General features: G+C 46.0%; 1 protein-coding gene across 3 annotated transcripts; it reads left to right on the top strand.

Moving 5' to 3' along the window:
• The first annotated feature begins 3061 nt into the window (after positions 1-3061).
• Positions 3062-11042, top strand: LOC132586068 (interferon-inducible GTPase 5-like). Of its 3 annotated transcripts, none has more exons than XM_060258007.1 (4): positions 3062-3221; positions 4323-4427; positions 5394-5511; positions 9624-11042. In XM_060258007.1, exons 3-4 carry the CDS (start codon positions 5462-5464, stop codon positions 10849-10851), a joined length of 1278 nt encoding a protein of 425 aa, XP_060113990.1. In that variant the 5' UTR covers positions 3062-3221; positions 4323-4427; positions 5394-5461; the 3' UTR covers positions 10852-11042. The 3 variants fall into 3 exon arrangements, with proteins under 3 accessions (XP_060113990.1, XP_060113989.1, XP_060113991.1); XM_060258006.1 differs by having other exon boundaries at positions 3098-3221; positions 4316-4427; XM_060258008.1 differs by lacking the exon at positions 3062-3221 and adding an exon at positions 3752-3910.
• Positions 11043-12057: the final 1015 nt, after the last annotated feature.

The following is a 12057-nucleotide window of genomic DNA, read 5'->3' as shown; positions in this document are numbered from 1 at the left end:
CCCAAGGCAGGTCTTCATCACACTCTGGCCAGAGCTTGGAGTGCTGGAAGGTGGCTGTGGAGTGGCCCTACGCACAGGTGTGTGTGTGTGTGGGGGGGGAACTGGGTCCTCCCCCTCCCCTCCACCCCTCTAGTTTTCTCCTTGGCCTTGCCCCCAGGGCCCCTTTTCTGCTGCCTGTCACTCATGTCACCCTTGACCAGTCTCACATAACCTGAACTGAGAGTGGGGTTTTTTTACACACCTAACTCACTACACTGTACCCTGAACCAAAAGGTGCCCTGACCTCTTTTTTAAAACCCTCCCACCAAAACATGTTTGGTTTTTTGGTTGGGGTAGTAGTAGTCTGGTAAAATTTAGGCGACTAGGTGATCCTGCCTCTACCTGGCTATAGTTTTTTAAAGGCTATCTTGAGATGAAGGCAATCCTTGTTATATTTTATTTTGGTGTGTCCTTAGCCTGGAAGCTGCAGGTATCTGGGGCTCGGGGGGGGGGCTGTTTCCCGAGGTAGATGCACCGATGGCTCTCCCCAAAATACCCCCCAAGTTTCAAAAAGATTGGACCAGGGAGTCCAATTCTATGAGCCCCAGAAGTAGGTGTTCCTATTCTTCATTATTTCCTATGGAAGGAAGGCATTTAAAAGGTATGCCATCCCTTTAAATATGATGGCCAGAACTCCCTTTAGAATTCAATGATGCTTGTCACAGCCTTGATTTTGGCTCCACCCCCAAAGTCTCCTGGATCCACCCCCAAAGTCCCCAGATATTTCTTGAATTGGGACTTGGCAACCCTAGTTACAGGGTACCAAATTCCAAGATTGCAAAATTCCTGGATATTTGGCGATGGAAGCTAGCAGCATAAGACTGAAGGTCAGGAGATTCTCTGCCAAAGCAGGATCCTTTACTGATCCTTAATGTGTGTCAGAATTTTTTTCCCAACTTGCAGAATGTGGTTCCAAAAGAACCAACAAAAAAAGTCCATCTAAGGTATGAACTCCAGGCCCTGTTCTTTGGGTTCCAGTTCCCTGCCTTGTCCAGGCAACTCATGAGCCATGTGCATGCATTCTCTAGATGGGAACTTCACTGGTTTGGGGACACTAAATTATCAAAAGCTCTTGCCCAAACATTCTCAGCATTTTCCTCAGCATCATCCAGAAAGTTCTGCAGCTCTACAGAGCTGCAATAAAATTAACTCAACCAGGGGTGGAATTCTAGCAGGAGTTCCTTTGCATATTAGGCCACACCCCCTTGATGTAGCCAAATCCTCCAAGAGCTTACAAGGCTTTTTTTTTTTGTAAGCTCTTGGAGGATTGGCTACATCAGGGGGGTTTGGCCTAGTATGCAAAGAAGCTCCTGCTAGAATTCCACCCCTGAACTCCACCAGAGAGCCCAACACAGATATGAATTCAACTTACATTTTCCCCAGTTGTTTAATTCCTTCATCCATGCAATTTGTAACCAATAGGCAGATTACAAATTTATTGTCAATTTTATTGGCTATTCTGGCCTTCCTAATAGCTGAACGCAACAGGGAAACAAGTTTGTCCACTCGGTTTGCCTGCCTAAAGAGGGAATATTCATCCAAGCCAAAGGCATTGCTGAAAACCTTCACTGTTGCCTTCAAAAAGAGATTCCCTTCAAGAAAATATTGCAAACAAGAAATAAACCTGGGACTGGAACTGTCCCAGTAACAGAAGACACAAAGGCTACTTTCCACATAAAGCTCTTCATAGCAGCCGCCTTCTTTTTCCTGATTCCTTTTGATTTCTTTGACAATGCTATGCTAAAAGTATATCTCTTGAGCTCATCCGTGTCATTTGCCATGACCTCTAGCAGGAGTGGGGAATCACTCTCATACAAATCCCACCTGGAGATGAGATTCTCCTGCTTTTGCCAAATTTTCACATCTGCCTTTCCTTATTTTCTCAAGAGCTATTTCCTTACTGAAGATAGATCCAAGTAGGCAGCCGCGTTGGTCGGAAGTAGTAGAACAAAATAGGAGTCGATTGCACCCTTAAGACCAACTTAGTTGTATTCAGAATGTAAGCTTTCGTGTGCTAAGCACACTTCATCAGATGAGGAATGAGGTACACTAAGCAGAGCCACATATAGCTGGGGGGGGGGGTTGGAATGCCAAGTGGTACAAAGTTAAAAACCAATAGCAGAACAGTAAAATTAACAAATTCAGAAAACCTTTGATCTGGGTTCCATTAACGTGTGAAACCATAAAGCAGTAACACGTCAGAATGTGAGACTGCCTGTTAATTATTCTATTGCTAATAAGCCTGGGTCAAAAAGAAGGCATTTCTTTCCCAGAAGTTTTTCCTGTCCAACTAATTTACGCCTTCTTTTTGACCCAGGTTTATTAGCAATAGAATGATTCTCACATTCTGACATGTTACTGTTTTATGGTTTCACACGTTAATGGAACCCAGATGAGAGTTTTTCTGAATTTGTTAATTTTACTGTTCTGCTTTTTAACTTTGTACCACTTGGCATTCCAAACCCCACCAGCTATATGTGGCTCTGCTCACTGTACCTCATTCCTCGCCTGAAGAACTGTGCGCGCACACAAAAGCTTACGTTCTGAATAAAACTGAGTGGGTCTTAAAGGTGCAATCGACTCCTATTTCTTTACTGAAGGTTCAGTTCCTTCCTTCATTGCCTCCGGCATCAACAACTTCAATGTGCACATAATACCAATTGCGGCGGATCATTCAAAGCTCTGCAAATAAATTGAGGCGTTTTATTTTCTTTTAGGTTATTAAAGCTATTGCATTATCAGGGCCGGCCCTTGGACTAGGCAAACCAGGTGGCTTCCTGGGGCGCGGACCTGGCAAGGGCACTGGAGTGGTCCTCCCAGCCGCCCTTGCTTCCGTGGCAAGGGAAATACCTGTGAAAGCCGCTGCAGAGGAGCCGCACACCTGCACCGCAAAGCCCGCCACGGGGCTGCCTGTCACTCTGCCGGCTGCATCAGGTGCAGGGGCGGAGCTAGGACAGCCTCACAGCGAGCTCCACGGCGAAGGCGCGCGGATTACTCCCCGCTGCTTTGGGAGGGGGCGGGACACTCTGCCTAGGGCGCTATGCCGCCTCGAGCAGCCGCTGACTGTATTACTCTTATCCAGCAGAACAAAATAGGAGTCGATTGCACCTTTAAGACCAACTAAGTTTTATTCAGAGCTTAAGCTTTCGTGTGCGCGCACACTTCTTCAGACGAGGAACGAGGTACAGTGAGCAGCGCCACATATAGCTGGTGGGGTTTGGAATGCCAGGCGGTAGGTACAAAGTTAAAAAACCAATAGCAGAATAGTAAAATTAACAAATCCAGAAAACCTTTGATCTGGGTTGCATTAGCGTGTGAAACCATAAAACAGTAACACGCCATGCCTGTTAATGAGGTACATGAGGCACAGTAAGCAGAGCCACATATAGCGGGGGGGGGGGGGGGGGGGTCGGTTGGAAATGCCTCGTCTGCAGAAGTGCGTATGCACGCGAAAGCTTACGCTCTCAATAAAACTCAGTTGGTCTTAAAGGTGCAATCGACTCCTATTGCAGACCAACCCGGCTGCCTATTTGGATCTACTCTTATCCAACGTTACTCGTGGTGGTCCCCCCCCCCCCCAAGAGGGTCACCCACAAGTCAGCCTGCTTTTTTACCGAGGGCACGGCCGGATCTAGAGGGGGGCAGAAGGAGTGGCTTGCACCGGGCGCCACCTGGGGGGGGGGGGGAGCCAAGTTGGGTGCTCCGGGAGGGGTGGGGGTTGGGAGGAGAAGCAAGCAGCTCCGCGGCCTGCCGCCCTCAGCCTCGGTGGGTTGGCCGCCGGAGAGAGGCAGGCAGATGCGGACCGCGCCTGGCCTGCAGGACGGGGCGAAGGAGGGGCTGAGAGATGAGCTGCCTCCCGCCCTGCCGGACGGTGTGGACCCCGGCGGGCTTCTCTTCCCCACAGCGAAGCCTTCTCTGCCGCCGGCCTCGCTGCTGGCCGCCGCCTATTCCGCCCCTTCGCCTCTCCCGCTGGCAGCCTCTGCCTGGGCGGGCAGCCGCTTGGCGCGCGGTGGGTGGGGACGAGGTTTCTTCGAAGTCTTCAGGCGGGCGAGAGTTTGCAAAAGGGGAAACTTTGCAGAAAGGGAAACCGTGGCCCCCTTGGGCGCCGCTGCATCTCCCAGGCTGCTTTCTTGCTGCCTCCGAGGCCTTCGCCCGCCCCTGGGATTTCCCTTCCGCCGCCAGCTTCCTGGGCTTGGCTCTAAAATATATATTTGCAGGGCATTTACTTATTAACTCTCTGAAAAACAAATCCATTTTCTCTTTCACTTCCTGTGAGACTTCAGCCTCTTTCCCCAGCGACACGAAAAGGAAAAGAGAGCGTTTCTGAAAGAAAGCAGACAAAGGCCACTGATCCTCCAGTCTCTTCAAGCAGCCTTCGGTTAAAACCGGTAAGCCAATCTGTCTTGATACCAAACATCTGCATGGGCTTTGCAAGCAGCTGCTGTTTCCGGCATTGTAAGCTCTTGGAGGATTGGCTATATCAGGGATGTGTAGCCTAATATGCGAAGTAGCTCCTGCTAGAATTGTATCACTGCCCTTCTCTCCTTCCAAACTTTCCAAGCACCCGAAAAGGCCTACTCTCCCTATGGTGACTCTTGATTTGATGGAATCACTTTTTGTACATCAATGTAGTGCTGTGGCACACCCAGCGACACTGGTGTGATTTTGTGTTAAATAGTAGTGTGAGTTCTTGTCAGCCACTGCATATAACATCTGGGACTACCAATTAGAAACATAATTTCCTCTTAGGGTTGCCAATCCCCAGGTGGGGGCAGGGGATCCCCTGGTTTGGAGGCCCTCCCCCCCCCCCGCTTCAGGGTTGTCAGAAAGTGGGGGAGAGGGGAGAGAAATGTCTGCTGGGAACTCTATTATTCCCTATGGAGATTTATTCCCATAGAAAATCATGGAGAATTGATCTGCGGGTATCTGGGGCTTGGGGGGGGGGGCCTCTTGGAGGATTGGCTACATCAGGGAGTATGGCCTAATATGCAAAGGAGCTCCTGCAAGAAGTACTTTTCTCCCTTTCTCACAATACAAGAACTCGCGGGCATTCGATGAAATTGCTGAGCAGACAGGTTAAAACGGATAAAAGGAAGTACTTCTTCACCCAAAGGGTGATTAACATGTGGAATTCACTGCCACAGGAGGAGGTGGCGGCCACAAGTATAGCCACCTTCAAGAGGGGTTTAGATAAAAATATGGAGCACAGGTCCATCAGTGGCTATTAGCCACAGTGTGTGTGTGTATATATAAAATTTTTTGCCACAGTGTGACACAGAGTATTGGACTGGATGGGCTGTTGGCCTGATCCAGCATGGCTTCTCTTATGTTCTTATGTTCCACCCCTGATTAAGGGATCATTTCATATTTGAGTCAATGGAGGAGGAAGCGAGATTCTCAGGCAAGCTGAAAGATATCTTCAATGGCAAGGCAAAGGCAGTGTCTCTGGAGAGCTTCCATAGTTATTCACAGGTATTTTTTTTTTTTTTTAGCAGGAACACACAGGAATGCAGTTCCAGCTGATTTGGTGTCAGGGGGTGTGGCCTATATGCAAATGAGTTCCTGCTGGGCTTTTTCTACAAAGAAAAACACCGGTTATTCATGCCTTGCAACCATTACAGGAAGACTGTCTTCTTTAGGGATGGGCACAAACTGAACCGTGAAGCAAAACTTGTAAAGAATTTTGCTCTGCTCGTGGTTTGTGAACTGAAGTTCGTGATGGGCCTACCTTCCAAGCCAGTTCGTGGCAATTTGCAAATAGAAAAGAAAGCAGGGATTTAAAGTCCCTTAAACCCCTGCTGTCAACTCCCTGCCACTCAGCTGTGGGACTTTCTCGTGCGGTCTCTTTAAAGTCCCATTTTTGCAGGGGGGTTTTTTTCCCATTTTTGTAGCTCACGTCCATCCCTAGTTGTAGCATAGGTTGATAACTGAGATCTCCCCTACAACCAGTTGTTGATGGAGAGGTGGTCCGGTTTGGAACCATGGAGGGATGAAAATTAACAACAAATTAGACAGTGAACACTTCTGCCATTCTTTAGCAAACTGGGGAGAACAAAAAAACAGGGTTCTGTATCATTGAAGGAAAAAAATACAGTCTCTGATTTTTTATTTTTTTTTTTGGTATCTTTATGTCTGCAGCATAAAGTGCAGAAAGTTTTCTGACACTTAATATTGTGAGATTTGAAACTGAGATTTGGAGGATATAAAAAAGCATGTCCTAAGAGCTGCACATAACTCTGGGGAAGAGCGCGTTGTCTTTCTGCATACAAACTTTCCAGAGAGGAAGAGGATCTTTTCTGATTGGCTTGCACAATATTTGGTGATCTGAGCAAAAAAAATTGATTCTTCAGCCATTTCAGCTTTCTGTTTCTATAAAGCAGTCTGAAGTGTTGAGAGAAATCATAAATAGATGGCTTTTGTAGGAGCAGACTTTAGAAAAAAAAAATTGTAACCAAGTGCTTCTTACAACCCCCCAGAAGCGGACTTCCTGATGACTCGGAGTGTGTTGATCAAGAGCAGTGGTCCCCAACCTTTTTGACACCAGGGACCCGTTTTGTGGAAGACAATTTTTCCCTGGACTGGGGGTAGGCTTCCCAACCCCCCCGCCCTGGAGGGGGACTCCCAGGGTGGAAGCCTCCTCCCCCGCTATCCAAATATCTGGAAGCGGGGGGTGGGTGGGTGGGGGGGAACGGCGTTAATTTTGTGCCTCTCCCGGAGAGAGCCTGCCTGATTCCCTGCACCCACCGAAGACTCGGCACTGGAGTCCAGTCATCACCCAGGCATGCTAAGCAAGAGCCGAAAAAGAAGGGAAGGGAGGGGGGTGTCCTGTCAGTACGGAAGATTTGTAGAGCCTGCGCGATTTGTAGATCTCATTGCTCAAACGGTGGTTGGTGTGTAAATAAACATTCCTTCCAGGCACAGAGAGCGGGCGTGTGTGCAGGCAAGGAGTAGTCTCCTGACGCTGTTTTGCTCTGCGACTAAGGTGCTTTCTACAGTGCTTGATTTTAAATGATTTAAGGTATCGGTTTAGAGTGATTAAGTTTTCGTTTTATGTGCTTTTCAGCCGGGCTGGGCTAAGTGCAGTCCCAGCCTTGTGTTCTTGTGGAGACTGTTTATTTTTTCATTGTCTTATCTGATTTATTGCCTCCTCTGCTTTTATTGCCTTTGGCTACCCCATATTCAGCTTAACTTTGGTATATGCTGGCCCGGGTGTCTGGAACATTCTGAAGAAATTTGTCTTAATTTTTAAAACCTTGCTAAAACTTTGAACCCAGTAGCACCTTTAAGACCAACAGAGTTTAATTCAAGGTATATTTTTCACGTGCAAGCATACTTCTTCAACTCATTTCCAGATTACAGAAGTCATTTTCACTTGAGAAAATGGGTGTTAAAACTAACCTATTTTTATTTGCTAGCATTGTTTAGCTGAGTTAATTATCCTGCTCTCCTTCCCCCCCCCCTCTTAAGATATAGCAGGTTTTTTATGAAACAAACACACCAAACAAACCAATCCTATAACAACTGGGGGGAGGCATTTTCTAGGTAAAGATCAGATAGTTTGACAGGAATTGTATTTTTTGTGAAAAGGAAGCAATATAGTTAATTGCATTATGAATATGTTGGTTCTAGATGACATTTAAACATATTTTTGAGCAATGTTTCCTCTAAGCTGAGTTAGTGTGAGCTAGTTCAGTTTTTAGTCTCCAGCTCACACATTTTTGTCTTAGCTCAGGAAAAATGGCCCCACATGAAACTAATTTATGCAGGAGCTCATGACTTCAATGCCAATAGCTCACAAAGTAGAATTTTTGCTCACATGACCCCACAGCTTAGAGGGAACATTGCTTCTGAGTCTCAGGTGTTCTAAATGCAGTACTGCAGATATTGTTTTGATATTGTGTCCTTTTCTAATCCCACTAAATGGAAAGATGAATAACTGATACTTGAAAGTATTTCCTGGAATTATGGCATATTTCCAGATTACAAAGTCAATTTCTACTGGAGAAAATGGATGCTTTGGAGGGTGGACTTTGGGGGCATTGTAATCCACTGAGTTCCGTGTCCTCCCCAGGCTCCACCTCCAAGTCTCCAGGAATACCCCAACCTGGAGCTGGCAACCCTACTCCTGCCTCTGGTCAGTGACAGGTCCTGGCAACCCTAGAGCTATTCTATTACATGATAGTAACCAGAGCTGCTTATTAGGATTTTTGGTAGGGGTGATATATGCAAACCTCCACTCCCAATTGCTAGACATAGAGGAGGACATAATATGCTCTAGTGTGTATATAAGAATTTTCTCTGGTGTGAATTATCTTAAGCTTCCAAATTGCCAAATTCCTGAAGCATAAAGAGATACAAATTATTTTTTTGTGGTGAAGGGAATGCAACTGAGAAATACCTGACCACATTATTACCAGAGGTTTGATAGAGCTACTTAGGCTTGTAATTGTGTTTGACCTGAGAAGACAGCAGTAATTAAGTCTTACTAGGTTGGGAATGGCTTCCACTGTTTAAGGGGGAAGCCCATATCTGTTTTGAATTAAGTGACATTATTTAGCAAGCTTTCATCCAAATTTGTCAATTAGAATCTTATCATTTGAATTTAGTCTAGCACTAAAGTCTCTCCTCCCCTTTAGAATCAGGTGTGCTGGAGTATCTAATAAAAGTTCTTCAATAAAAAAATTCAGATTAATTACAGCACCATGCTATATCTGATCATTTTTGCTGGGGAGGGATATATACACATTTAGTATTAGAAGAGACCCCATTTTGAAGTGTAGGAGGATAGCCATTGCCCATGGGTTTGAATTTTTTAGATGGACACATTCAATTTAAGTGATGTAGAGATTAGGATTCCTAAACCCCCATGAAGGGTTTTAGAGGTGGGGTTTGATGCAGTGTGCTGGAAGTGATATAGAGGGGTGAAGCTCAGGAAGTGACATCACTTGACCTTTGACTTGGAAGTGATGTCACTTCCTTGATCCTGGCTCCACCCCCAAAGTCTCCTGGCTCCACCCCCAAAGTCCCCAGATATTTCTTAAATTGGACTTGGCAACCCTAACTGGGGGTAGGGGGCGTGATGGTTTCGGGATGATACAATTGTGCACTTTATTTCTATTAGCTTGGTGTGGTGGTGAAGTGTGCGGACACTTATCTGGGAGAACTGGGTTTGATTCCCCACTCAGCCATAGATCTCTCAGAGCTGTCCTTGAAAGGGCAGCTTCTGTGAGAACTCTCAGAGCCCCACCTACCTCACAGGGTGTCTGTTGTGGGGGAGGAAGGGAAAGGAGATTATAAATTGCTCTGAGACTGATATTCAGAGTGAAGGGCAGGGTATAACTCAAATATCTTCTTCTTTTGAGCAGGAATGCACAGAAATGCAGTTCTGGCTGGCTTGGTGTCAGAGGGTGTGGCCCTATATGCAGATGAGTTCCTGCTGGGCTTTTTCTACAAAAAGAAGCCCTGGCCCTCTTGATGAATCTCACACAATCCAGATTAATGATGGAAAGTCTCCTTTCGAACATTGTGAACACTGATGTGCTAATTAGCCTTTCTTTCTTTTTTTCCTTTCTCTGAATGAACAGCAAAACAAGAAGAACCAAAATGGGTTTTGCCATCTCAAAAGTCATAGTAAGAGCCGAACTGGAAAAACTGAAGAACGCTTTGAAAGACAATGATCTCCAAGATCTTTCAAACAAAATCAATGAAGAGTTGAATTCACTAAACAGCACCACCCTTGACATTGCTGTCACAGGGGTGACGGGTACTGGTAAATCATCCCTTGTCAACGCTCTGCGAGGTATGAGTGATTATGACAATGGTGCAGCAAAGACTGGCGAGACAGAAACAACGATAAAGCCAGAGAAATACACACATCCCATATTCCCCAATGTCACTCTGTGGGATCTACCCGGAATTGGGTCACCTGAATTTAAAGCAAATGAATACCTGGAAAAGATCGATTTTACAAAGTATGATTTCTTCATTATTGTCACCTCAGAACGCTTTACAGAAAATGATACCCTCCTAAGCAATGAAATTCAGAAAATGGGAAAGAGGTATTACTTTGTGCGCTCCAAAATAGATCTGAGTATAACGTCTGAAAAAAGGAGTCCATACTACATCTGTGAAGAAGAATCCCTTGAGAAGATTAGGAAATATTGCTGTGACAATCTGAGAAAAGCAGGTGTATCTAACCCAAGGGTTTTTCTCCTTTCCAGCTGGAATTTGAATGCATACGATTTCCCCCTCTTGCTCAACACATTGGAGAATGAACTGGATGACCTCAAGAGACAGGTTATCATTGAATCCATGCCAGCTTTCTCAAAAGAAGCCCTGGAGAAGAAAAAGGCTGCTATGGAGGCCCTGATATGGAAATTAGCCCTTGTGTCTTGTGCTATGCCATCCGAGTCCCAGGACTATGCTGTTTTTGCCCCAGGATTGCCTCCTTTGGGTAATGTTTCCTTCTTGGTGGCAACAATGGGGAAATTCTGCCGGGTCTTTGGCTTGGATGAAGAGTCTCTTGGTAGACTTGCACTGCGGATTGGCAAACCTGTTGAGGAGCTGAAATCAGCGATCAAAAAGGCACCCTTGGCCAGCCAAATCACCAAAGAATTTGTACTCCGTCTGGCAGCTACATCATATGCGTGCAGGGGGCCAACGGCAGTTGAATTGGCTCTTGATTTCATACCTGACTTAGGCTCTCTAGCTGGTGGAATGGCTTCTTTTGTAGCGACCTTCTACATGCTGAAAAGCTTTCTGAGTGACGTCAAGGAAGATGCCGAGAACGTACGGGCAAAAGCTACAGCGTAGCAGGACAAAGTGAAGTGCCACTGCCAAGACATCCATCAGGAGAACAGAATGAGAGAACCAGCAACAGAATTTCATGCAGAGAAGAAGAAACCTAAACTGGAAAGCTGATTCTAGATTCCATAACTGTGTTGGAGGTTGTTTTTCTAGAACCACATCCTGTGTGTTAATAAATTTTCTGCCAAATCTCAAAAGCAGTTGACTGTTCAGAGCCCTAACCATGGCTTTTTTTGAGCAGGAATGCACAGGATATGTGGCCACATATTTTTTTTTCATTCACTTCCTGTTAATGTGTGCCATACACACATCTTTATGGGCTTTCTCTATCAATGTTAGGCTTCCCGATCCCCAGGTCTCAGCGGGGGATCACCCGGTTTTACAGGCTTCCCCCACCCCCAGCCAGCTGGCTGGCGAGGGGGAGCCCTGCCCCCACAGTCACCATGTACCTCTAGAGATCCAGCAGGTTTAGAAACCTGCAAACAGGTCTGTTTTTAAAATGCATGCCTTTGAAGTTAAACAGTAAACAGGAAGTGCTTCATGGGGAAGGGTCAGCAGCAGTTTTGTCAGAGCACAGACCCTCCGTTTGTTTTGCTTTCGTTTTCAGAGCAAGTAAAGTTGTGGAGGAACCAGACCCAGTAGGTGTGTGTGAGAGAGAGAGGGAGGGAGGGGGCAAGGTATTCCCCGGTTTGGAGGCCCTCCCTCCACTTTAGAAAGCGGGGGGGGGGGGAGAGAAATGTCTACTAGGCACTTTATTATTCCCTATGAAGAATGATTCCCATAGGGAATAATGGGGAATTGATCTGTGGGTATTTGGGGCTCTGGGGGGGGACGTTCTTTGAGGTAGAGGCAGCAAATTTGCAGCATAGCATCTGATGCCTTTCCTCAAAACACCCTCCAAGTTTCAAAAGTATTGGACCAGGGGGGCCAATAATATGAGCCCCCAAAGAAGGTGCCCCTATCCTTCATTATTTCTTATGGAGGGAAGGCATTGAAAAGGTGTGCAGTCCCTTTCCACATGATTCATAAGTGATATTTTTCATAATTATAATTCATCAAGTCAGATAAGTGTACATACAAAATATTTTAAATCTGCTGTAAGCTGTACATCATTTTTAACAATGACAAAGTGCCAGTGTAAGCTGGAAAGTCCTTTGAACATACACCAGGTGAAGCAGACGTTCCAAATGGGCCTCATCGTGGATAGCCAGC

The sequence above is a fragment of the Heteronotia binoei genome, chromosome 17 (genome assembly GCF_032191835.1).
Source record: "Heteronotia binoei isolate CCM8104 ecotype False Entrance Well chromosome 17, APGP_CSIRO_Hbin_v1, whole genome shotgun sequence".
Classification (NCBI taxonomy): Eukaryota; Metazoa; Chordata; class Lepidosauria; order Squamata; family Gekkonidae; genus Heteronotia; species Heteronotia binoei.
This window is presented reverse-complemented; position numbering and strand designations above follow the sequence as displayed.

Excerpts from the sequence above, each read along its gene's own strand:
- LOC132586068 (XM_060258007.1), top strand. The coding sequence starts at position 5,462 with ATGGCAAGGCAAAGGCAGTGTCTCTGGAGAGCTTCCATAGTTATTCAC. Across the intron at positions 5,512-9,623 it reads GCTTCCATAGTTATTCACAG|CAAAACAAGAAGAACCAAAA; the intron begins GTATTTTTTTTT and ends CTGAATGAACAG.